Source organism: Neolamprologus brichardi, chromosome 8, assembly GCF_056152115.1.
Source record: "Neolamprologus brichardi isolate AB-2024 chromosome 8, ASM5615211v1, whole genome shotgun sequence".
Classification (NCBI taxonomy): domain Eukaryota; kingdom Metazoa; phylum Chordata; class Actinopteri; order Cichliformes; family Cichlidae; genus Neolamprologus; species Neolamprologus brichardi.
The window spans coordinates 16,664,549-16,689,158 of record NC_142111.1 but is presented as its reverse complement, the minus strand read 5'-3'; the positions used below and the strand labels follow the sequence as shown (position 1 = coordinate 16,689,158).

At 39.4% G+C, this 24,610-nt stretch overlaps 1 protein-coding gene across 6 annotated transcripts in view; it reads left to right on the top strand.

Annotated features, from left to right (window-relative positions):
* Positions 1-23,490, top strand: part of pald1a (phosphatase domain containing paladin 1a) — a 54,057-nt gene extending 30,567 nt beyond the window's left edge. For all 6 annotated transcript variants that reach the window (XM_006791108.3, XM_006791106.3, XM_006791107.3 and 3 more), the window contains exons 19-20: positions 12,547-12,702; positions 21,683-23,490. In XM_006791108.3, coding sequence (XP_006791171.2) covers positions 12,547-12,702; positions 21,683-21,832 — 306 coding nt within the window. In that variant the 3' untranslated portion in view covers positions 21,833-23,490. The remainder of the gene's footprint in view (positions 1-12,546; positions 12,703-21,682) is intronic.
* The last annotated feature ends 1,120 nt before the right edge of the window (positions 23,491-24,610 follow it).

Genomic DNA, 24,610 nt, shown 5'->3' with positions numbered 1-24,610 from the left:
GCTAATTATAAAGAGGATGTACAGTGAGTTAGGATTATTTGTTCTGCCTCTACTCATGCACCACCTTTATCTGAACCAAAATTTGCTGCTGGTAGTGACAGTGTTTCTGAGGCATACTTACTCTTTCTTACTCATGAGAAGCATGAACTTGGAATAGTTTCCCAGATTCTCCCAACAGTGTCCAGAGTTCATGTGGGAAAACAGCTCATGTGACCTCCCATTAGATTAGCCCATCTACCTGAAATGCAGTTCGCAAGGATTATTGAATTGCATTAGGCTGATATCAATTGTCTTGATAAATATCAAGTATTCAGCGCAATGAAAGCGCACTGTAATATGACCATAACGTTGAAACAAAGAGCTTCTTAAATGAAAAACATTTGTGAAAGGATTTGTTGCCAGTCTTTGCATACACTTAAAGACAGACAACCATTTACACTCACACCTGTAGCCAATTCAGAGTTACTAGTTAACCTAACCCCACTAACTGCATGTTTTTGGACTGTGGGTGAAAGCCAGAGTACCTGGAGTTTTCTGGCCTGATGGTGGAATTAAACTCAGGACCTTATTGCTATGAGATAACATTGCTAACCGCCACACCACTGTGCTGCCTTATATTAGATAACATTCCCTAAATTAACTACCACATTGGATATTACATCTATTAGGAGTAAACTGGCAGTATGTAAGATGATGCACAACATTATAGTGACTTTTTTTGTTTTTCCCACCTATTGTTTGCATTTCAAAATTCAATATTGTATCATTATTTTGTTCTCCGATCTCTGAGCAAAATATATGTCTCTTTGTGTCGCCAGATGTTTTATATTTTTTCTCGTCAGCCACCTGTTTGCTTCAACTGCCATTTCACGCTGGGCAGGTAGCGTTAAGCAGTGTCGTGGGAACTGTGTGAGATGTGAAAGCAGGCAGCTCACCGTGGTATTTACATGAACCAGCACAGCTTCTGTTTTTTTGTCAGTCCGGCTAACAAAAACATACGGCCGAGGGAAAGCTGCAAACAGCTGCTGGGATCGCCCATAAGGGAGTTATTTCATTCTGTTACTAACCTACTGTAGCATTAAAAACTGATAAGCTAATTAGTTTCGTTGGCATACCTTATAAACACATCTTGCTATCACGGCCCAGCTTTTAACATAGTCTTTCTCTTACAAATAAAAAACTGCTCAAGCAATAAATTGCCTTGTTGCTCAGTTAAATGCCCTCTACAGTTTTACTGCGACAGGTTTGTTTAATCGCATAAGATCAATATTCCATGGGGGCTAGCCTGTTGTCATAAATGTAAGCTAGATATGGCTCTGTACTCAACATTCATGCTTTAGTTTGCTAACTTTACTGTATAATAAAGGTGGTGTTAGTGTTATTTTTTTTTCCTTTCTTATCTTGCAACCTCGACCAAACACTGCAGTTATCTTGTGTCTGCTCATTTCACTTGCTCTAACAGAGATTATGCTCTGCCTGAATTTACATGCTGATCAGTAACGATTATTACTGTTCAGCATGCTTTCACCCTGAATAACTGAACTACCCTCGTCTGCCCTTTGCCCCGACTGTCCCTCCAGTCTCCTGCTTAATCGGGGACAGTGCGTCAGACCTGGGCACCGCACAGATGGGTTACATCCCCTCACACACTAAACCTGTCGATGCCTCAGGCCAAAAGACCAGGAATAACTGCCTCCGAAGCCATGCAAGTGTGCTTAAGCATGCTCCCAGTAGCTGTGGTCATGGTCTGTGTGAGTTCCAGCTCAGTCCCAAATCATTTCAGCAGGAAAAAGTCCACCTTTCTGGCATTTGCGCCATCTAGCTACTGGCACTGAACAAACTGGGAACGCAATTTCACTGCTGAAGTGACTTAAATGCCAACCATGTGGATTATGCAAGAAGTCGTTACTGGGTCGAGTTGCTCCGGGAATCAAACTTTGAGAAGCCATGTTTCATACGTGAAGACAGTTGTGCAGCAAATGAATGCAATGTCAACAATTGCATACCTTCTCCCACAGCGCCGTCACAATCTTCATAGTAACAAGCATTTTATACATGCTGGCAATTGAACTCAAATGCATTTCCTAAGGTATGGACATAAAATATGTTTAAGGCACAGTTCATGTGATTTTTAATTTAAAAACGTTTGTTTAGTATGCTGGCCAGCTACACCCGGCTGCTCTGATCTCATAATGGCCCTTTGTTCCTGTAGCAGTTGTACATAAAAGTAAGTTTAAGTAGTGCTGCTGCAGACATCCTGTGGTTGCAGTGTAATAGTCAGATTTGCTTAAAAAGGTTCCAAAGTGAGTGAATTACCTGTGTGCCAGCCATAATAATAGCCAATAAAAGTTACTCCTGTGCTTCCTTTTTTGACTTCTTTACAATAGCATACAATGGTTCATAGTTCATTGTATTCTAGCATTGTAGTGTCCAATGAAAATGAACAATCAGCAGGAGTTGTAAACGATGCGTATCATTCAAATGTTAATTCCTGCTCCTGAATTTTTTTCAGCATTCAGTGATAGGCTATTAACCCCACTGGTGAACTATAAACATTACACCGCAGTAGTAAAATTTGCTTCTAATAAGGTTGTAACCTTGCACAAAGAACAAAAAAAGAAGCCCGACAAATACAGATTATGAGTCATTGCGACAGTTATGTACTCATATTGGGCTTTGCAGTATTGCCAGCTTTTATGGTTGTCAGAGAAAGCCTTAATAAAAGCAGGAGTTATACTGGATCATCATTTCAAGAGGAAGAGAAAAATATAAATAGACAGAACAAGCAACTAATAGCAACGCGGCATACATTTCATTTCCTTTAAAAAAGGTTGTGGTGGCAATATCATAATATTTACTTGGTTGTCCTGTTTTAGTTAGCCACACGAGGGGAAGTATCTAAAATGTATATATATATATATATATATATATATATATTTTTTTTTTTTTATTTTTTTTTTTTTTATTTTTGTAGTTTGTAGTCGTCCGAGTTTCAACAGTATTATTAAGGAGCTTAGTGTAAGTGCAGTTCTCATGAATTCTTTTCCATCAACGTTGAGGAATAGTGAGAAGAAAAAGACACGGGAGGTCACTTTTTGGACTGCAACCTGTCAGTCGCGTCTCTCAGATGTGTTGAGGGGAAAATATGTGGTTGTTCCTTGTTTAACTGAAATAAGTATGACCTTCCTGAAAAACAGGACACTGTCACAGATTATGGCTTCTGATCTGTGTCCCTCAGTGCATCTTAAGGGCGCTCAGGCCCAAAGAAAGTGGCTGTTTTCACATTTTAAATAGTGATATGAGTTTTTAATCCCTCTGCAGTGTGGTTAGCAAACAACGTGGTCTTTAAAGCAGCTTTGTGGCTCCCTAACAAGGAGAAAAAAACCCTCAAACATCAATTACATCAAAATACATTTGCTTTCTGTTGCTGACTAACATCAATGTAGAAGGTCATTAGTAACTAAAAGTACAAATTTGATTAAAAGAACTCCAATTAGTTTGAAAATATTGAACGTCTGTTTAGCTAGCTCAACGACATAGCATTTTAATGCCTCACTATTGGGTTTGCATGCATAAGATATTGGGTGGCTCAGTAAATGATCAGTGTGGGAGTCACCACTTGTGTTGCCAGGCATGTGCACGTACAGAATGTACCATAATGGGTGTGGTTATTGTGGGCAGATATTCCAGTCTCTGAGTAGGCCCTGCTGATGAGCCCTGTCTCCTCCTGTGGCTTCTATAATCTCTGCTCCCCAGACGAATCATGCATTTCTGCTTGCTCTATTGTCAAAAAGATTGACCTTGCTTAATCAAAAGCCTGTTTATTTTGCATTCTTTTCTTTAGTTCTCCATCATATTAATTCTGTTTTAAGGTGTAATTTGGGGTTAAATTCTTTTTGATTGTTAACTATAACTGTTATAGGTTCAGTGTAAATGTCAAGTAAAATAAAATATGTATTGGGATACAATTAAAAATCCTCATGGATTGTTAAAGGCTAAATGGAAAGACTGAATACCAATATATATGTACAATATGTGGCTTGAAACTGCTTATAACTTCTGAGTGACTGGGAAAAAAGGAGGATTAGAATCTGTAGAAACCATTAACATAAAGGCACCTTCGTCTCCTCCTCTCTCTGGCTGCGGCATGGGTTCTTTTCTGTTTTAAAAAGGAGTTTTTCATATTATGTTGATCCAGTCCTGAGACTGGAGGCCAAATGATGTATAGCTTTGATCGTTTTGCCATGGCCAAACTGGCAGAGGCTTTCTGGATGGATGCTCAGGTGTTCATAAAAAAGTGCAAGTTAAAAAAAGGTTCTGAGGCTCAAGCAGCCTAGAGGAATATAAAAGAAATGCATTCATATACGTCTCTCATTTTTACATCTACTGGAGGATGAATAAGCTTGGTTTTTGAAAAAAATATACCCACTGACCACTTTGTTAAGTACACCTTTTCAGCTGATGGCTAATGCTGAATTTTTAATCAGCCAATCACAACTCAGTAAATCAAAGCATTTAGGTATGTACACATAGTTATGACAACCTTTTGAAGTTCAAATGCTACATGAGAATTAAGGTCAAATAACCAATGTATAACAACCCAGGTCTGCAGAAAAGCATCCCTAAATGCACAAGGATATATGAAAGATATCATAAAAACTAAACCAACCAATAGGCTTAGAGCAGATCAAAGAGTTAAGTAGTTACAATGTTACAACTCAGATATCTTATAGGACATATTAATTGTTATTCTTATTAGATCAAGGTCTAACATACCAACCTCACTTACTCATTGTAGCCTTGTGAGCATTATAACTAACATATTAGGTGTAAAAACATGCTTTGTGCTCATGTTTGACTATGAAACAACCTCTAGTGAATTCTAGATGGTGGCATCTGAGAAAAGGCAAGAGCAATAGATCTTACTGGGGATGGCTTTCTAATGCAGTCTCTTTTGTGTGTATGTGTGCTTATCTACACCGACACACACGCCACATTTGTTTGTGTGTATAAACAAAGAGCCTAGTTTAGTGCAGCCCTGATTGTTAGAGGACATGGTTACACAACATTGTGTAAATCCTGGAAAGCTGGAGCTTTGTTGCGTGTCCTCATATTGTTTCCTATGTATTTCCTGGCTCTACTTCTACTATAAAAAAAGAACATAAGACTAATTTGTCTTAATTTCTGTTAACGTACATTTTCAGTAAGCTGTGCCAACAACTTTCAAGTTATCTTTTAAAACATTCACCTGGATGGAAAGCAGTTTTGTTAAATTGCTGTCCGCCTCTGGTTTAAAATCAGCATGTGCAGCCTGCTTGACTTTGAGATGTCTGTGCATTGAGTTGAGAAGCCGTGTGTAGGCTGCCTGTCCACTTTGGACAAGTTGGAGTTTGGCTTAGGATTTGAGTGGGAGGTGTTCTTGTAGAATCCGATGAATGGCTGTTTGTGCAAACTTGTGTGGTGAGGGCCAATATGGATTGGCCTTTTTACCCCTGCAACCCCATCAGCTGGTAATTGGCACCATATGTCAGACAGGCAGACCTCTCCATAATATGCACTTCTCAGCTTGGTCCTTACCCATATGAGTCAAGAGACAGGTCAACCTTCAGCACTGGACTCCCAAACTAGATAAGTCATGCTTCATTAAAAGTTAAAAAATACCAGTCTACATATTTTGTTTTGCTTGTTTTCTGCTGAAAATGGTCAAAACCCACAAATTTAAACGTTTCACTCTTCACAAACCAGCCTTACCATCGTGACTTGTAAGCAGCTGTAACCTAGAAACAAAACCCCTAAAATATATTAGGTGTTTTTATTACTGTTTGTATGATATTGAACAACTTCAATGTGTGACATCATTTGCCTTTAACATGCTCCGCTGGTAGAATGGCCGCCAGTAGACTAGATTAGTTGGTCACGCTTCAAGAACCATGGATGATGAAGCATCCTAGCTACAGTCCCACAGAGGCCGATGACTCAGTCGTTTTGGTGTGTTCAGGCCAGTAAATGGACGTTGGAAGACAACTATCAGGACGACATATCCAATAATTGCTTTTCTAATCCTCTAGTAAAAGGGAAAAATCATTTTCAAACTGCTTGATGTTTTTGTCAGGGTTAAGAGACTGTATGGCACGCTGGCCTGTGAGGTGTCAGTACTGTCAGTGCGTTTTTGCCTGAGAGATTCACGGCAAGAGATGGACAGAAATTGCTATCACCCTGAAAAACCCTGGCGGGCAAAATGTTAGTGGTTTGATAAATGAATAGCACTAGCTACACAGTAATTGACTTGCCTGTCAGCCTGTGTTTGTGTGTAGGTGTGACTGGAGGTGCACATTATCACTGTGATTTTAGTCTTTAAGCAAGCACAGATCCAATCATTGCTGCCTCGTGTTGTGTTTAGATTTTCAGATTGACAATTTGACCCTTCGTCAGGAACCTGGGATTGCTCAACATCTGGAACACTTTTATACCAAACCTTATGAGGCACAGTATTTCTATTTACACAACACATAGGCACAGGTCCCGCAGCATATTTCACATGTTGGTGGCGTAACTACAGCTGCAGGCTATGACGCTTAAACAGGGATTATTGTGAACCTTTGTCTGAGCCTCGTCTGATGTGTTAGAATTAAAAACAGAGACAGAAAAAACGTGTCTGCTGTTGTATTAAATCACTCACAATCACATATCAGTGCACGTTTCACTTCAGACAATGCAAAAAGAAATTGCTGCATAGAGCTGAAGCTGCCTACAGCAGGCACCATCTTTCTAAAGTATAAAGCTAATAAGAGAGACAAAGAATAAAACGCTGAAATCACAAATGCTGTAAAACACAGGGATTCCTTTTATGAACTGCTTAATGCTCCTTTAAAATTCAACACATTGTTAAATTGATTGATGTGCCACTTAAAGAAGAAATGTAAGACATCTGACTCAAAAATGTTAAGCAGGTGTGGTTACAGTGCATTTGTATCCACTTCAAATGTTTAAGAAGCAGAGTGTGCGCTGTTCAGCAGTCAGATTACCTGAGAAGTTTGGAGTTGTTTTGCTGAGACTTTGTGCGTGCACAGTGGTGGAGTGGCCTCACAGTGAGAAGGTTCTTTTATGGCGTATGCTCGCTTCTTGAGTCCAGGTTTCTTCCCACAGTTCAAAGACACACTGGTTAGGTAAACTGGTGATTCTGAATTGCTTGTAGGAGTGGATGTGAGAGTGTGAGGTTGTCTGTCTCGCTGTAGTAGCCCTGTTAACCCTGTGATAGACTGCTGACCCATCCAGGGTGAATGACTTACTGAATAGTGGTTTGCAGTAGATGTTTTGATAAATATTGTGGCTATGTTTGAGTCATTTTTAATGTACCATCTGCTTCTCTTTTGGATTTTAATTACAGGTCTTATGATTTTTTCTTATGGTGTTGGTAATTATTATTTGACATTTTTTGTCCTCTGGTATAGAGTTTACGTTTTGGGTGCTATTACAATTATTAAAAGTGTTGAGGACATTTCCTATTTTATTACACTTTTCTTTGATATACTTAAACTTTCTGCAGAGTAACACAAAACTGCAGCCCTCATTTCTTTACATTTTGCTAGAGCAATAGGAGCCGGGTGCAGTGATTTACTGAAATATGTGCAAACACACATGGAAATAAAAGTTATGTGGTTCATAGTGTTATGCGTTTTTTGTTGTTGTTTTTTTCAGGTATGTTTTGGTGACAGTGGATTTGGGTATGCATATAGTGTGTTTTACATGCTGTACATCCATCTAACATGACATAACCCAATAAATTCTTATTATCTGGGATACTAGCGCTGAAAAGACCTAGATAAGGCACTTCCAGTCATGCAGTTAACTGTGTGTCTCCCTTGTGAGTGTTTGTGCAGTGATAACATTTTTTAAACACTTTCCCACTTTCACATTGTCCTCGCTCAGAAGTCTGCTGAGCCAACCAGCATTCCTGGACTCTCTCAACAATGGTATGTGTTTGGCCAGTCTCCCTTCTCATTCAGGGCTGAGGAGCACTCAGGACATTCATTATTGCACCTCAGCAGCTGGTTGAATTATAGCTTTAACCTCTGATAGTCCAAATGGGCTGACCAGTCACCCCCTTTGTTCTTAAAATCCAGAGATAATGATGTAATTCTCAGTTACGCCCCTTTTTTCTAATGCCATCAACTCAGGAGAAATTTTTCTACTTAACGTGCAATAGCTGGAGAATTTTAAGAAACCTGACTACCTTCTTCTCAACAAAGTGAGCAAGAAGTAGTTCTTAGTTTAAAAAAAGAAAAATGCCGAGCAAAGAGTAAAGAATTGTCCCAGAAGCTAAAAATGTTATATACGCAAATCTAAAACCTTCAAGACTGACTTGTTTCCACAAAAAAGCTCTCTTTCTTTACCACAACCTTTCCAACATTGTCTTCTGATGGAATTTCTGATTGTGCTCAAGATGCCGTTGAACCGCACACATGGCACTGTTGATGCGGACAGACAGATGGCAGCCAGCAAATTAGAGCTCAGGAGATTGTTGAGGTGTGAATTATGTAATCCTTGCAAACTGAGCTTGTGTGTGTAAGTGTGTGTGTTTGCATGTGTGAGTGAGGGAGAGAGACAGAGAGAGAGAGAGAGTCAGTTGCAGTGGTAGGTGCCAGGCTTTGGCATTGTAGTTTTTCAGGCTAAGAAAGGACATGCTGAAAGCCCCATGGGGGTGCAGGGTGCACAGGGTAATCAGGTTCACATACGTTCACCTGCCCTCTGGTTGTAGTCAGTGTTAACTTAGGAATATTGAAAAAAAAATGAGGTGTGCATATTCTTTGTCTTTCTTCCCCTTCGTTTGGGGGAGTTGATAAACAGACAGCACATCCATTGTTTGCCTAGGTCTGGTTTCTCCACCACTCTGCTGCAGATGCTTGGAAAACCGGGATCCAACCACAGCTGTTTGGGAATGGACAGGAAACCCCTTTCACCCCCCTTTCTGTCTGCTGCGTCATTCAGCTCTGGAATGATTGCATTATGGTGTGCTGTGCACATTTCAAATTACCCAAAGTTTTAGCCCACCTACTCATATTCTCTGTACAGCTCCCTAAATGCCTTTGCTGCACACCGGGAGCAGATAACCTTTTAATTCAGCTTCATTCATCAAAAACAAAGACCACTGCGAAAAAGCATCATTAAACCATACTGCACTTCTCCAAGCACTTACTTTCTCTTAACCCCCACTGACATGGTATTCAATCCAGTATGTGCCTGGATGGCAGACCTTGTCACTTTGTTTCCTGGCAGTGCTAAAGGCTGAAGTAATCAGAAGGAAGAAGCCAAAAAGGGAAAGCACCTTAACACTGTCTCGGCACTCTTATGAAAGCCTGTCAGCATTCACCCAGCCTATAATTGAAAAAACAACTCAAAACATGTAATAGCTCAAAATCTGCTACAGAGGTCTGCCTTTGTTTGGTGTCTTTGTTTTTGTCTTTAACTCCAATATTTTGTATTTTAATTTGTTCAATAATTACTGCAGGGCTTTTAGAGGATTAGTCAGAAACATAATAATCCAAATAATTTTTTTCAAAAGAAGAATTTAATTAATACATTCAGTTTTTTACATTTTATGTCAAACGTTTGCTTGGCTTTCCCTCCTCGAGACAGTGAATTGGATTTGTGAAAATACTGTTTCCTTGTCTCTTGAATAACAACAGGGGAGCATCATATACTTTAGATGATTGCTAAGTACTCTAGTGTACAGACCATATGTTTTGGCTATGAAAGTAATTATCACAAGAATAGCCATGTAACTATTGTAGTTATTTAAAAAGAGTGGAGGTGAAGAGTTGGGTAAAACACAGGGGTAAACAGCTATTGTGAAAATTAGGTTGTACCTGTTGATAATTGCATGTTCTAAGCAGTTTCGCCTGATGACTTATCAACTGCCAACTGATAATGAGTTTCTTCAGCAGATAAAAGGGAAGAAAAAATGGAAAAACATCCCTGGGTATTGTATCTGTTGAGAAAGTATATCACACACAGCCTGAAGCTGTCTAGGCACAAGTAATTTATGTGTCACCCAAATTGTTTAATTGCAAGGTATTTGAAGGCTATTTAAGATTGAATTTTTGGGTGTTTGGTCTGTTTCATTGTATATGATGTTACAATACTTACAATAATTACAATACTGCATGTTAACACAAAATCAAATGAGTCAACTCACCTCAGTGTTTTTGGCGCTGCTTTTAGCCTTCTTAGCTTGAATCTGCTGCCATTAAAATCTTACTGGCAAACAGACAAAGTGAATGACCCAAACCAGAAGTAAACAGAGAGTAGGTGTTTTAATTTAACACAGTCCTGTGAAAAACTAAAAACACTATTACTGCTTCCATAGGAATTAAGACAGTAGCAGCCAGGTGCTTGCTAATCAAATGCACTGGAGGAAGCAGAACCCAGCACAGCACGTCTTCGGTTTGTATTGAAACAAACCACAAGATTTCTGCAAAAATGTCCTTTGAACAGATGAGACCAAAGTGGAGGTGTTTAGCTCAGCACCATGTTTGGTGAAAACCAAACGCAGCATAACAGCACAATTAGCTCATACCAAACGTCAAGCGTAGTGATGGAGGGTTGATTTTGGGCTTGTTTTGTAGCCACAAGATTCGGGCAGCTTGCAGTCATTGAGTACTCTTCTGTATACCAAAATATTCTTGAGTCAACTGTGAGGCCATTTGTCCGATGGGAGCTTGGATGTAACTGAGTCATACAACAGGACAGTGATCCCAAGCGCAGCAGCAATTCTCTAGAAGAATGGCTGAAGAAAACAACCCCCTCCACAACTAATAGTGCAAACCCTAGTTAGTTAATCTGTACTGTGTCCTGACATTTGTATCCCACTGAAGTTTTTTATACCGCAGGAGAGGGTTAAATGTGCATCGTTCAACACGACTATTATAATTTTTGACAGCTGGTTCTTTGTTTACCAAGCAGATAGCTGAAATCCGCGAATACTTGACACCCCCTCTGAAAACGCTTATAAATGCCTATTCTAACAGTTCAAAACCAAATATATGTTAAACTATCATTCTAAACACTTAAATATAATTTCAAAGTCATCTTACAACATTACCCTTAAAAATATACATCTCACAGCTATGCACGAACACTCCTAGAATGGTGGAAGCTAACCTGAAAACCTTTAGGAGTTGACTGTGGTCCTGTTTCTTCTTCTTTGGCAGAAAGCCTTAGAAATATACTTCCTGTACATCGCTGTTGAAAACTGCTGGTATAATTTTCATGGCTTCTTGAAGACGATGTAAAAATGGGCGATTAGGCAAATTTTCTGTGAATAATTTGGAGTTACGTTCCACAGAAAAAATTGAATAGGCAAATCCGCAAATACCTAACCATGAATAGGCAGGCCTTGGCCATATATGACGTATTATTTGTCAACACTTCACCAAAGCTGGACTTCTAGGACTAGAGTTACTTTAACTAAAGGCTTAAAATTTACTTATTTAATTTTAGAAGTTAAAAATTACCCTTTGGAATACTGATATGAACCCCTTATCTATTATGATAATCTGCTTTTGCTTTGCCTTCATATTAATGTCACCCTTAATCTGCACCCACTTACCTCTATTACATTTTGTGCATGTATTTTTCTCACAAATCCTTCATTTGAGATTTGATAATTGTGGGAGTGAGGAAAGACCACTCTTCCCTGTGATCCGCAGGCTGAAACCTGACATTTAATTCCATTTGTGATTAAATTAGGGAAGCTGAACACTGTGATATGACAGCTTGCCACTTTTCAGAACAAATGATATGAAACCCACAAAGAATTGAAGATATTAAATGTCTGGCATTTAAAACCTTTGGACAGTTTTCTAGCAAAATGTATCTGCTATTTTAGGCATGACACTAATTGAGACCTATTTTATTTTTAAAATGTAAAACTGCAAAAGTTCAAATTGGACTAAATTACTGTGTAGTGATGTTGTGCCTGTTGCAACAAGATTAGAAAACTGTTGATAACTAATCTTCACAAATGTTATGCTGCTGTCGATGCAGTTTAGAGGATATATAAACTCTAAAGTGATAACTTGATGGAGTCTATGACTAAACAATGGTGTGTCATGCAGAACTGAAGTTTGTGAGCAGGGATGATAATGAAGCTGAAAAAGTTACGCAAGAAATCACTCTGCTGTTCTTATCATGTTTTCTGTCATTGTCTTCTGTAGTTCGGTAAAATTTTGTAAATATTTCCATTAAAGATGTTCCTTCAGTGATTTGAACACTGTGCCTCTATCAAGGCAGATTTGATGGCAAGAATGCTCAATATTATGCAAAGCGACACATGCAGGAGGCTGCTGGAGACATAGAACTAGCTACAGTACACACACACACACACAGAAAGAGTCTATATGCCTGCATAGCTTTTGATACTACACAGAGTACCAATCTAAAAATGGATGCTGTTTACAACAGTTTCTTCCACATTGGTAAAATGTCATGTCCTTTGCTCACTTACCCTAATATGCTTTTGTTTACTCTCTTTTTTTTTTTCTTTAGATCAAAAGTGGTAAGACAGAGAAGGAGTGTCAGCGGCTTCTCCTGAAAAGCCTGCAGTACCTGGAGCGCTACATTTACCTCATCCTCTTCAACACATACCTGCATCTAGAGAAGAAGGACTCGTGGCAGCGCTCTTTCACACTTTGGATGGAACAGGTACAAGATTTCTGCCCTGCTTTTACTGTCTCCTCGTCTATACATAAGCATTTTATATACATGAGATTGGATTCGTTTTAGGTCCATCAATGGATTAAAAGGTTTGGTGAGTGAGATGCAAGGAAAAAAAAGATTTGTTTGTTTCATAGTTTCCTTCATTCAACTATCAACTGCATTTAAAAACAGTCAGAATATCAGAAGCATGAGTCTGTGAATGCTGGATCTTCTAATGCTAATGTCCCACTAAGAAAAACAGTGGTTAGAGCATGATTAATATTGTTCTAACAGAGAACCAGTGACCTTGCAATCTTGTCATTTTTGTCATTATTGCTTTGAAGACAGAGACCACTTACAGTCAGTCAGTTGTTGTCTTCCCAGCAAATTATGTGTGTCAAGATGGGGATAAAACCATAGCAGACTGATAGCAATCAGTCTGCTATCAGTCTGCGATCAGTTTGAGATTGAATGGGGTCAAGTTAGAAATTGCATGCAATCTATTTGTGATAATATAGGTGCAAACTGACTCAGATTGACTGCATTTTGTTGGCAATATGTCTACGTTTATAAATAAATGGCAGTCATTTGGAAGACTTCTCCAATCTTTGTGAGCGTAATTGGCTCCTACCAAGTGACTTGTGAAATCGCCTAATGATTGAAAGTGGTCACTCAGAGGCTATGGATGCTGCATGCGTACCCCTCTTGGCAACCAGCTTTCCCTGCAAGTACCTGAAATCAATTACTGAATGCAAAAAAAAAGTCAATTTGATGACCAGGCAACCACTAATTTTTCCTAGTCACAAGGAGATTGCCATTCTGTTCTTAGTCTAGTATAAATGAGCCATTACTGTATTAGTCTGGCAGTGCCTTCAAACATGCAGGTTTTCAAGTCTAATATGCACCTTAGCATTGTCGGTATATAACGCAGTAACATGCAAATGACATTTATCATTAGCCTAATATAGAAAAAGCAGGAAACAGGAAATCAGTAACAGATGTTTTTTTCTGCATGCTCCGTTTTTGCACATTGTAAGCTTGTTACCACAGATTCATAATAGTTTTCCTCCAGGAATTTACAAGCTGGTTCTGATTCCTTTGAGGCCTGATTCTTGACACACTCAACTTCATATTGTCTCAGCTCTGCGTTTTTGTTGTCACATTAATCGTTTAGCCAGCTGTGCCTCTACAGTAAAAGTCGAGAATTTATGTGCATTCCAAGCAAATGAGTAGTCTGTAAGTGTTACACAAAACACACACACACAGCAATTAAAATTTATTTTGCAATATGTTAAAATCACATAACAGGAAAAGCACAAACTGACTAAGCAATTTTACTGTGATCAGCCCACGGGTGGAGGATTTCAAATATAAAGGAACATTGTGTTTAATTTATAATTTTCCTGCATTCGGTTTTAATTAAAGATGTTAGATGTTTTGTTTTTAGCCCGCCTTTTCACTAAGCTCTTCAAAAACCTGCAGCCTCCTTCCACGGAGCAGGCATCATTGTCAACGTCATAATATGTTGTGTCCTCCGGGTAAATCATGAAAGTTTAATGTCTAGAATCACCGTGAAAGAATGAAGTCGCTAAAACTTGTGATCAAAAGCAATCAAACAAGCCTTGGTCATGTTTGGACACGATATGTTCAACATTGAGCTCAAAGGCTATTTCCCATTCTTCTTCATGAGGAGACAGTCTGGAGGTGGGCCCTGGAATGTTTAAAAATTGCTGAATGAAAATCTCTTCCTTCTTTGTCCTTCTTGGGGTGGATTAGACTCAAAGGAAAAACGGAGAATTCCAAAATAGACTGGAACAATCGTTGTGAAAACAATTGTCACAGAAATATGCGCGGTCAATCGGGGCATATTCTTCCTGTTATGAATAGCAAATATATGTGGTGCATCAGGGTGACTCTAATGGCCCAGTTATGCCATGAGAAAATAGAGGCATACACACTGGGGATATGGAGATCACAAGTGAAAAGCTACAGACTTGTGGCACGTTATTGATAATTAGCTGATAATTTGTTTGTTGCTAACTCATATCAGTGCTACATACATTGGTACTTCAAATTATCACATTTCCATCAGAGGGCAGAGTTCAGTGTTAATATGCGGATCACTCCACACTGAAACTCATCTTAAAGAAAGTTCTCTTTGCTGCTGCGCTTTTGGGAGCTGCTACTTCACATAAATCTAATTTCCCTGATGACCAGAACTGACAGCATAATCAATGTGACAGTACCTTTGCTTCATGTTAACAAATTACACCAAACGGTGGATGATTTCTCTGCATTTTCAGCACTGACAAACTTTTTTTGCATTTTTTTTCCTAGCCTTTCTCATTCTCCTACTTACATTTTATATGTATATTTACAGAAGCTGTGAGAAAGTATTATAATATGCAGATGTGGGATAACATTTGACAATGATTGTCGCGGCACCAGACATAGTTTGAGTGACAGATGATATCTGGGAAGTGCAAGTATATCATTAAAATAAATGATGTCACTCCTTGCAGGCATCTCCCTTTATCACCCCATACATACAAAAGGCAGATATTGATTTGAACGTGTCAGACTCGGGCCTGAGCAGCATTTGGCATTAAGGTGGGAATTAGATGTCATCTTAAAGATATGTTGAAGGACTTGAAGGCTTGAAGGTATTGCAGTGATGTCAGCTACAGCTGTGACAGTAGTGACAAAGACATTCAAACATCCAAATATCTCAGTTTTTTCCTTTATCCTCTTTTTAAAGAATTATCTCAAAACATCAGTATTTCTGTCACCACCATCAGTATTGTGATGTGTTTACTAGCCTACTTGGAGCACAATCTGGCAGTAGCCCAGCCAATCGGCCCCAACCAACCTCGGGGCATAATCGTTAGCCTATCACCAGTGACCGTGGCAGGACCATTAATGACAAACTGCAGTGCCACAGGCAGCAGTCGGGGGGTCATCGCTATCGCTGGTCACGCGTTTGAAGCCATGGTTACACAACCTGTCAGCTCAGAGTGGTACATTCTGTCCTGCATCCTACATTGGCTGTATGTACGTGGATATGTGTGTGGACTAATTTGATCTCTACAGCCACTAAAAGCAAGAGCACAGTGTCCCCAGTAATGCAGGGTAGCATCCTTTGCCTTTTATATATTTAATATATTTTGCCCTTTTGCTTTTGTCATAACTATATGTTCTGAAGATGAGGATGCTTTCACAATATAATATTACAACTAGCCACTATTTCCACAGTTACACTTGTAGGCAGGTTTTTCAAGGTACTTGGCAGAGAATTTATTCTGAGCTAGACTATCTCAGAGTTTTCTGTGACTTCATGTTAATCCAGACCGGCTCAATGATATTGAGATATAGGCGTAACATTTGGTGCAGGACTCCATGTTCTTCTTCTAGCTAAAGATAGTTCTTTGTGACTCTCTGTGTCAGGATTTTTGGGTTTATTGTGATGCTGCTAAAGAAATTTTGGAGCAATCTGATGCCTCCGTGACATTTATGCATTGTGTGACGGATAAAAAACATAAACGTGCATATTTGTCAAAGTTTTTAAATAGATGTTGCTCACTGGAGAAGAGCCAGAGGTTAAATTGGCACATTGGGACAAATACTGTACTTCATTGGGCAATGGCCATGGCAGCGTATTGAGATGTGAGTGAAAACTTCAGATTAGATTTTGAAATTGAAATCTATGTTTGCTAATCAAAAGTGCGGGCCTTTACACAATAGCTCGACTTGTGTACAGTGCATACCGCAGATGCCTGCAGAAGTAGTACCCTATCAGTCACTCCAGCTGTTTTGATGTGTGGCACAGAGGCCTCCCTGTCCCCCCCCTGCACCGGGCTGGTATGTGCAGCCTTTGAGATAGCCGATTGTGGGAAAGACCTCCTCGCTGCCCTGCCCCCCACCGCTCCACAGCACCATTTGTGAGCTCTTCAATGAAACACGAAAGATATCTCACCAGCAGCTCTGCTTGCTGTTACCCAGGAAGCTTGTCGCCACACGCCAACAACTTCAAGGCCACTTTACAAACAGAGAGCACCAGAGGGAGGCATGATGCTACAGTTTAGCCTCAAATAACAAATCTGATTTTAAATTGTTAAATTTTTTGTTTTGTTTTTGTACAGTGTGGAGGGGAACTTAATTTAGTTTTGTTACAGTAATGTCCCAAGAATCCATGAGAACGTTAAAGTTGTTCATTTTATTTATAGTTATAAAATAGTCACCAAAAATAAGAAGAGTTACTGTAATGCTCAAAATGATTTTTGTGTGGTAGCAAGTTGTCAGGGTATCACAACTTGTTTTCAAGCACTTTTGTGTCCAGGTGTACAGAGACTGAAAAGGATGTGATGAAAAGAAAACCGTCACAGTGTCAGTGTGCAATGTTTTCTGAGATTGAAGAAGATAAATATTACATCTGGAATATCTGGAATTACTTATTGCAGAAGGGGATTGCTATTGTTTCACACTTGCATCTATTTCTTTAATTCCTATGACACGGACACTGTTATATGACCTCAGCTTTCAGTGACCTCCAGCCCTCTGCATTGCTTAATGTTGGTGGTGTGGGCAGGGAATGGTGTGAGCAGTGCAAAAGGAAGCAAAAGTCCAGCAACACAGCCTTGATTTCCCCCTTTCCCTTGTTCTCCAGTGATCGTACATCAAGAGCTTCATTCATTCAATCTGCCGTCCATCCGCATAATTAACAAAATTGTTTGTAATATTTGTATATTGTAATATTAATGAGCCTGACTGTTTTTTGGAGATGGTAAACTAAGCATCCCTACACTTGCTTAACTCCTTAGCCAAAATACATAGTTTCTTCAGGGTATTGGGGTCTGCCCTGCAGTCTTCTCCTGGTTGGATTTGCTTAACACATGGAGGCATGTAATGCATTACCACAACACTTTAACCTCTTTCTTTGCACTACCCATACTCTGACCTCAATCCCAAATCAACAAGCTCCTTACCCTATCTCAAATGATAAGCACACCCTTCAGGAAACTCACTTTTTCCACTTCTACCTTGACTTACTTTTTCAGTCACTACCCACATCTTGTGGCTATAGATGATGATAGGAACGTGGTTATGTGTTAACACCTTCAGATTAGAAAGTCAGTTTTAAAAGTACTGAGTGTGTCAGAATCGGACGGTGCTTAGCACTGTTTCCTCACAGCAAGAGGGCCCTGGGCTCAAGTATAGTCTGGGGTCTTTTTGGGTTTAGGTTCCATGTCTGTGTTCCACATGTCTGGGGGTTCTTTCCTGGTACTCTGGCTTTCTCCCACATTCTTAGCAACACACATGGCGTTTGGTTAATTGGTGATTCTACTGTAGGTGTGAATAGTTGTCTGTCTTTATGTGTGAGTACTGTGAAAGAGTTTAAAGCCTGTCCAGGGTGTACCCTTCCTCTTGCCCCATGACAGCTGGGATAAGCCTCGCCCTCCCCCACAACCCTGAACTGGATAAGCAGAAGAAAACAGACAGATGGATTTTGCTGTAAGAGTTTTGTAAGTGGATTCTTTTTTGTTTGTCACATTGAAATTCCTTCTGCTGCAACAGCTGAACTAGTCTGACTGCAGCTGGCATCCACTGTGAAGTCACAAGCTTTACTGGATTTATCTTTTTTTTGTAAAACAAGAGAATAATGAAGAAAACTGGATCAACACCAACAGCTTTGACTCCACAAAGACCGTATGCAGTCACTGTCATCCCCCTAATATGCTCTTTTGGGCCTCCCTAAGTTGACGTTTTGCATTTTCTGATGTTTCATACATTACTTATTTAGACAGGCAGGCTCTGGGGTGGATGAGTCAGGCTATGCATGTTAACAGCACAAATCCAGAGATTCATGTGGGCGTCAAATCGACTGACTAATGGTTCCGTTGCACTAAGTCAGTTTCTCCTATCAAAATACTCGTGCAGCTTTTGAACTGTTAGCTGTCCACGAACTCATAGCACACAAACATTAGAGGTACATGACTGCATGAGCTAGTTATTAAAAAGCTGTATTAAGACGGGACAATAGAGGCTACGTGATCACTCATTTCCAACTTAAAGAACCAAGCCAGTGCCGACTGCACAAAAGCAGAAGTTATGTGATATGTATTTAAGGTTTGAATTTTGCATTGTAAGCAAGTAGATAATCCAGACCACACTTTGTGGTGCACGTGTTTATTTCTGCACAAAGCTGGCCGGCTAAGCTGTAATCACTGTTAGTGAAAGGGATATCTTGATGCTATTATTCCTCTTCATTGTTCCCATATGTCTTCTTCAGCATTTACCTGACAGCCTACTTTTAAAAGGGTTTCCAGCAGCACGTACGTACAGGATTCCCTCGTAGCCCCGAGAATATGACCACAATTATATTGCTCGTTTTTGTTTAGTATGCAAATTTGCTCCCTCAAACACTGTCCTTATTTACCCTGATGTTCAAAAAGTTTCTCTCTCTCTCTACTTCAAAATTTGCAGCTTCCTTGACTGCCTCAGGAGAAAAAGGGAGAGGTTAAATTGGCAATGCGTTTTAGGCCACGTTACTTCCACTGAGTCATTCCCTGGATGCCTGTTAGGGTTATATAGACCAGATTTAGGTTCAGCTGAGTCCTGTATCGATTTCAGTCTCAGCCTGCATAATGGAAGAGATGACTCTGAATGCCTTTGTGCCTTTCAAGGAATCCAGCACAATTTTTCTTTCTTACTATATATTTTTTTTACATGTGGGAATTGAACTTCACAGTCCAGTGCATTGCACTGAGGCTTCTCCTTCAAAGTAAAGTGGGCAAACTGGGGCACTCGTCATAGGGCAGTTAAAGGCTTTTGCAGGGAAGTCGGCTTTGACTGGGTTTTGTTTTTATTTGTTTATGTTGCTTACCTTTATGGCCAGAGGTTTCCGATTGTCTGTGGTGTTTCCCATCAGTCGTAGCAGACCGTGAGTCAGTATGACCTACTGCTTAACACCGAACTCTCAGGAGGCAGATATGTTCTCATTCATTCAGGAAAGATTTAGACAAAGTCCACTGAGCGTATACTCTTCCCGTGGTGCTGTTCCAAGGCTGTTCCATTACAGCAGGGATTTGGGTACTTATAAGTGAGGTAATTGGTGTAAATTAAGTAAAGCATTGCACTCAATTAGACTCACATAAATATTGGACTGCTCTTGCTGTTGACTTCATTCACTCAAACACTGTTGGTGGTGACCTAACATGCGAGTTATTGGCTTTAAAAATTTCAAGAAAATCTCCTGCTAATGGACCCTGAAAAAACACTCCATTATTTACAACATTATATACAACTTCCATTATTTCTGTGAGTTTTAAGCATGGCTGCTATTTATAGAGCCCTACCTGGAAGCCTTGTTCTGACCACTTGCATGTGAACTGTGCAATTTCATGAGTTCAGGAAGAAAATATTGACATTGTGTCAAACTTACCAGAGCTTCATTTCATGACTCATTTTGTAATGAGTTACAAACGAAACATGTAATACATAGCACTTCAAGCGTGGAGTAAGAACATCATTTTCTTTCTTTCTTTCTTTTTTTTTGGATAGGGCTGAGATTCTGTGAATTTGTCACTCAAAGTCAGATTCTTACCGCGATGTTAACTGTAATTCCCTGAGGGAGAGTGTCCTTTAAAAACCACGGCGAAATGTGGTGTGCGCCTTTGTGCCATTGTGCTTCAGCGGAGCGAGGAGGCAGGAGGGTTTTTTTGTGACATCTAGACAATCTTTTTATGCCATCACCTTTACTGCCCAGATTGGGCTCTCAAATTGGCAGTGGGGTCACGCTTTTGCAAAGGAAATGAGACCACAAGTGTTCATATTATCTAAAAATGGCCTTGAAAGAGGTAAAGTTTTTGATTTTTATGATTGTGGAAACTTTGAGATGACTGATGTGGACAGGAAGCATAAGGGGTGACTCACTGTTGTTATGATGATTTGACAAATCACTCTATTCTTTGAGCCACCGTCACTGCTTCAGCATTACTAGAACATGCGTGGGCATACTCAAGTCTACAGGTACAAATGCTATTTGCACTTATTAAAATTAAATAAATACAAGCTATTTATAATGACTTCCCGATAGGGGATGATTCACCTTTCAGTTCGTCTCTGAAGTCATTTCGACTTTCAATAGCAATTCATTTTTTTTTTTTTTGTACAAACTATTTGAAGTTTAATGCAATAAATGTGTGGCTAATTAACTATATCTGAGGAAGACTCTTAAATGAATAACTAGTTGTACTCAGTGCCACATGAAATTTTGTATATATTTACATTTTTTTAGAGTAAAGCTTAAAGTAATTAAAATAATTTACATTTTAAACATCTGGAAGCTTGTTTTGGCTGCTCACTTACTTGCATGGGGTTGCCAAATGAGATTGATCTGAGTATTTGAGACTGAAGAGGATGGATGATATGTTATAATATAACTCTTAAAAAGTCAATTCTGCTTCTCTAAAAGGCTACTTTCGTTACTTACAGTAGTATTGTAACTGTAAAAGAATGCTGGAATTAAAGGAGCAGAGCCTGCTATGTTCTGGGAAAAATGCTTGTTCCTACATTTCCCACAATCCAAAGTTAGTAATTCTCAATAATTTCATTAAACGCTTTATTTTCTAGTAAAAGTCCTTGATGACCTTGATGTCATCGTAATGTCATCAGGATTTTTTTAAAGCTCCCTCCAAAACCAATGAGGACAATGAGGATTTTTTTTATTGCTCTGATTTTGGCTGAAAATAAGTACGGTCTTAATATTTTTACCCAAGTGACACAACCAAATTCTTTTTCAGCCACTTCTCCAAACCTGGAGTTGAGCCCTGGTCTTTCATTATAGCAGCTGCGCATCTAGCAGCCATCAGAAACCATGCTGAAAAAGTGGAAGTCCATGTGTTTGTGTGGTCACAAAGGACAAGAAGAGAAAAAAATCTTGGCACGCCATATCGCCTGTTCATTAATATTTTGTGCGTTTCTGTGGTAGGTGGCTGCCAGAGCCGGAGTTTATGACATCCTCAACCAGCTGGGCTTCTCTGAGTTTGAAAACCCGAGGGACACGCCACTGGCCAGGCTGCGCTGCCGCTGGCAACAGCAAAACATTCTGTCACTTCCTTTCCGCGGGGAGTTCATCTGAGAGGGGATCACTGTGAATACGCCAAAACAGTACTGTGCTTTTCAGAATAAAAGACATTTACAATAACATAGTTATGCCTTCTGTATTTACCCTTATTTTCTGTATATCTTCACAACACCTGTTGTTTAATGTTACTGCTTTTTTCCTTTTTTTCTCACTTGTGATGTTAACAGTTTTTAGCTTTAAATCTCAGCAAGATTCTGCTTCTGTATTGGAAGTTGTGCCTTTACATCAGTGAATTTATTAATGTACTAATTTGTACATGTTTAGGTTATTCTTTTCTTTTCTTTAAATCACAGTAAAATTATGCTCACTTGTGACAGCTCTTTGAAACTTCAGCCGGAACTAGAGTTAAATGTTGTTATGGAGGAGGAGATCAGAAAATTCCAACAATTTATGTCAGTGTGCATCTGTTCCACTTTTTCAGAAGAGTCCCTATGTACATATGGAAGCTGTCAGTATTTAAATAACTGTGCTGTTGAGTTATTTGATAAGAGGATTTTGAGCGTTGCAAAGATGCTAAAATATGACAGCACTTATATGTTCTTTTGTTGTACCTGATTTTTGTTTTTGGGTTGTTTTTTTTACATTTGATTATATCTGTCATGATACAGGTACTAACATTTTTATGTGTTACATTTGACTTTGAAGCGCTCTGTGTTTTTTTGTTTTTAAACTTTGTTTAAAGCTGTAAAATTACTTCTGTCATGTGATGTGATTCTGCATTCTGCCCATTCTTCCTTCTTGTCAAAACATGGTCCACATACATATTACCAATAATGCAAATTCGCCTTCCTACACAGCCTCAAGCTACTCACCTGCAGCTTGATGCAATAGAAGTCCGCAAAGCTTTAAAGCACCTTTGATGTGTACATTTGGAGGCGTTACTTTTATACCACCATGGCTTGGGGAGCTTTCACATCATCCCAGATTCAAATTATTCATCTGCAAAATTTATGGATGGAAACAGCATCTGCAGATATTTGGTGTGACTTGGATTTTTTTTTAAAAATACACTTAGTGTTTATTGATGTGGATAAATATACCGTTCCATAACTGCAGCTGATGTTCATTTCTTCAGTGGAGGGAAACAGCTGCATGATTCACTGTTTGGAACAAGAGTTTAAAGTTGCATTGTCTTTCAAACATTTACATCATTGTTTTCTCTTGCATGACAACACCAGATCTGTATAGTGGCTTTAACCCTGCAGGATTTCTTTAAAGTCTTGACATGTTCTTTGTTTGAGCATGTTACCGCTATATTATGAATCCTGCCTTAAAACCAGAAAGATAAGCAAAAATCAAAGGATCAAAAATGATCAATCGTTCCTCCAGATACCTGTCATTCTTGTTTGTTTCATTGTGGCATTGCATAATGAAAGTGCACACTTCAAGTTATCAAAAACATTGCGGTGATTGAAAATGGGAAGAAATTTAAAATACACAGTTTGTGTTGGAACATCCAATACCCATCTTTGTGATTCTTGATTAAACGCACAAATGTGCAGGTTGTATACTAAGAGATCCTGATATCTTAGCTAGGCTTTTAATTTAATTGTTTTTTTTTCTTTTTTAACAGGCGCTCTTCACAGAGTAAATGTCTTTTATTTGCTGTATGTACCAATTATTTTCTTGTTTGGAAGCTAAAATAAATATTTCACATAGATCTAACAGAGTTTCTGCTTTTGATATCTTTTTTTTTTACGTGGAGAAAACTAAAACTTATCCATCTGCACCAAGGATTCGGATTTTTGTGTGTAGGAGGGTTTTATGATTTTATTTTGCACACTACTGTCCTCTGTGCCTTGTTTTATTGAAGCTTCTGAAGTCTCCTGCGATGGAGCCAAATGATTGTCTTCCCTCCTCGGTTTCCTTTCTTTTTTCCTCCTTATCTCAGCATCATCTTTTGCTGCAGATACGCACCGCTGAGAACCCTCTCGTATATCCGCGAGGCCTCTTTGTTTTGTGTCGGTGCCAACCTCGGAGAGCAGGACAGGTTATGAGCATCGAGCAGCGTACATTTACCCAAAACAGATGATTCATTGTTGGGCTGAAATCTTAACATATTCCATACACAGTAATAAAGAGCTTAGGCAGATCAAAAGACTAATCTGAGTTGCGTTTTGATGTGGACAGGTAAGGTCTTAATTAAAAAAATATGGTCAGTCTTTCAACAATGGAGGCCTGTGTGAGGATTAAAAGCCACCGGCCGGCACATCAGTGAAGCACACTTGGCTTCGCTGGCCTGCTTTGAAAGTCTGATATCCCAGATCACTTCCCGTCTTGTAAGTGCATAGCAGGCTTATCTTCGGGACTACGGAAGTTGTTAGGACTTTATCACACCACAGCCTATCCTGGATTATTGTAAATGGAAACAAAGTGAGCCAGATTGAAAGGCTTCCTGTAGAGTTTGAGACTTTATGAGCTAATTCATCCCTCTTTGTGAGAGGGTTGGCAGGCCCTGACGCACAGATAAATTCACCATAACACTTATTGTACACTGTTACTCTTTACCAATGGAGAAAAATTGGCAGATATGGAGAAGGTCTATTCAGTTGCAGCATGTGGCCAACTGGACTCCAGCTCAAGATAAGCCCAGGACATGAGGACCATGCTTGGATGATATAGCGGCCCCTCGCCTTTGAAATTCTTTCCAAACTCATTGAGATACTCCCCAATGTGAAACTCAAGCTAGTGGTTCTGAAGGATCCAGAAATTGCAGCAGACAAAGAGTGGCATTCAGAGGTGAGCAGAAAGAGGGGATGTAATGAACTTCAT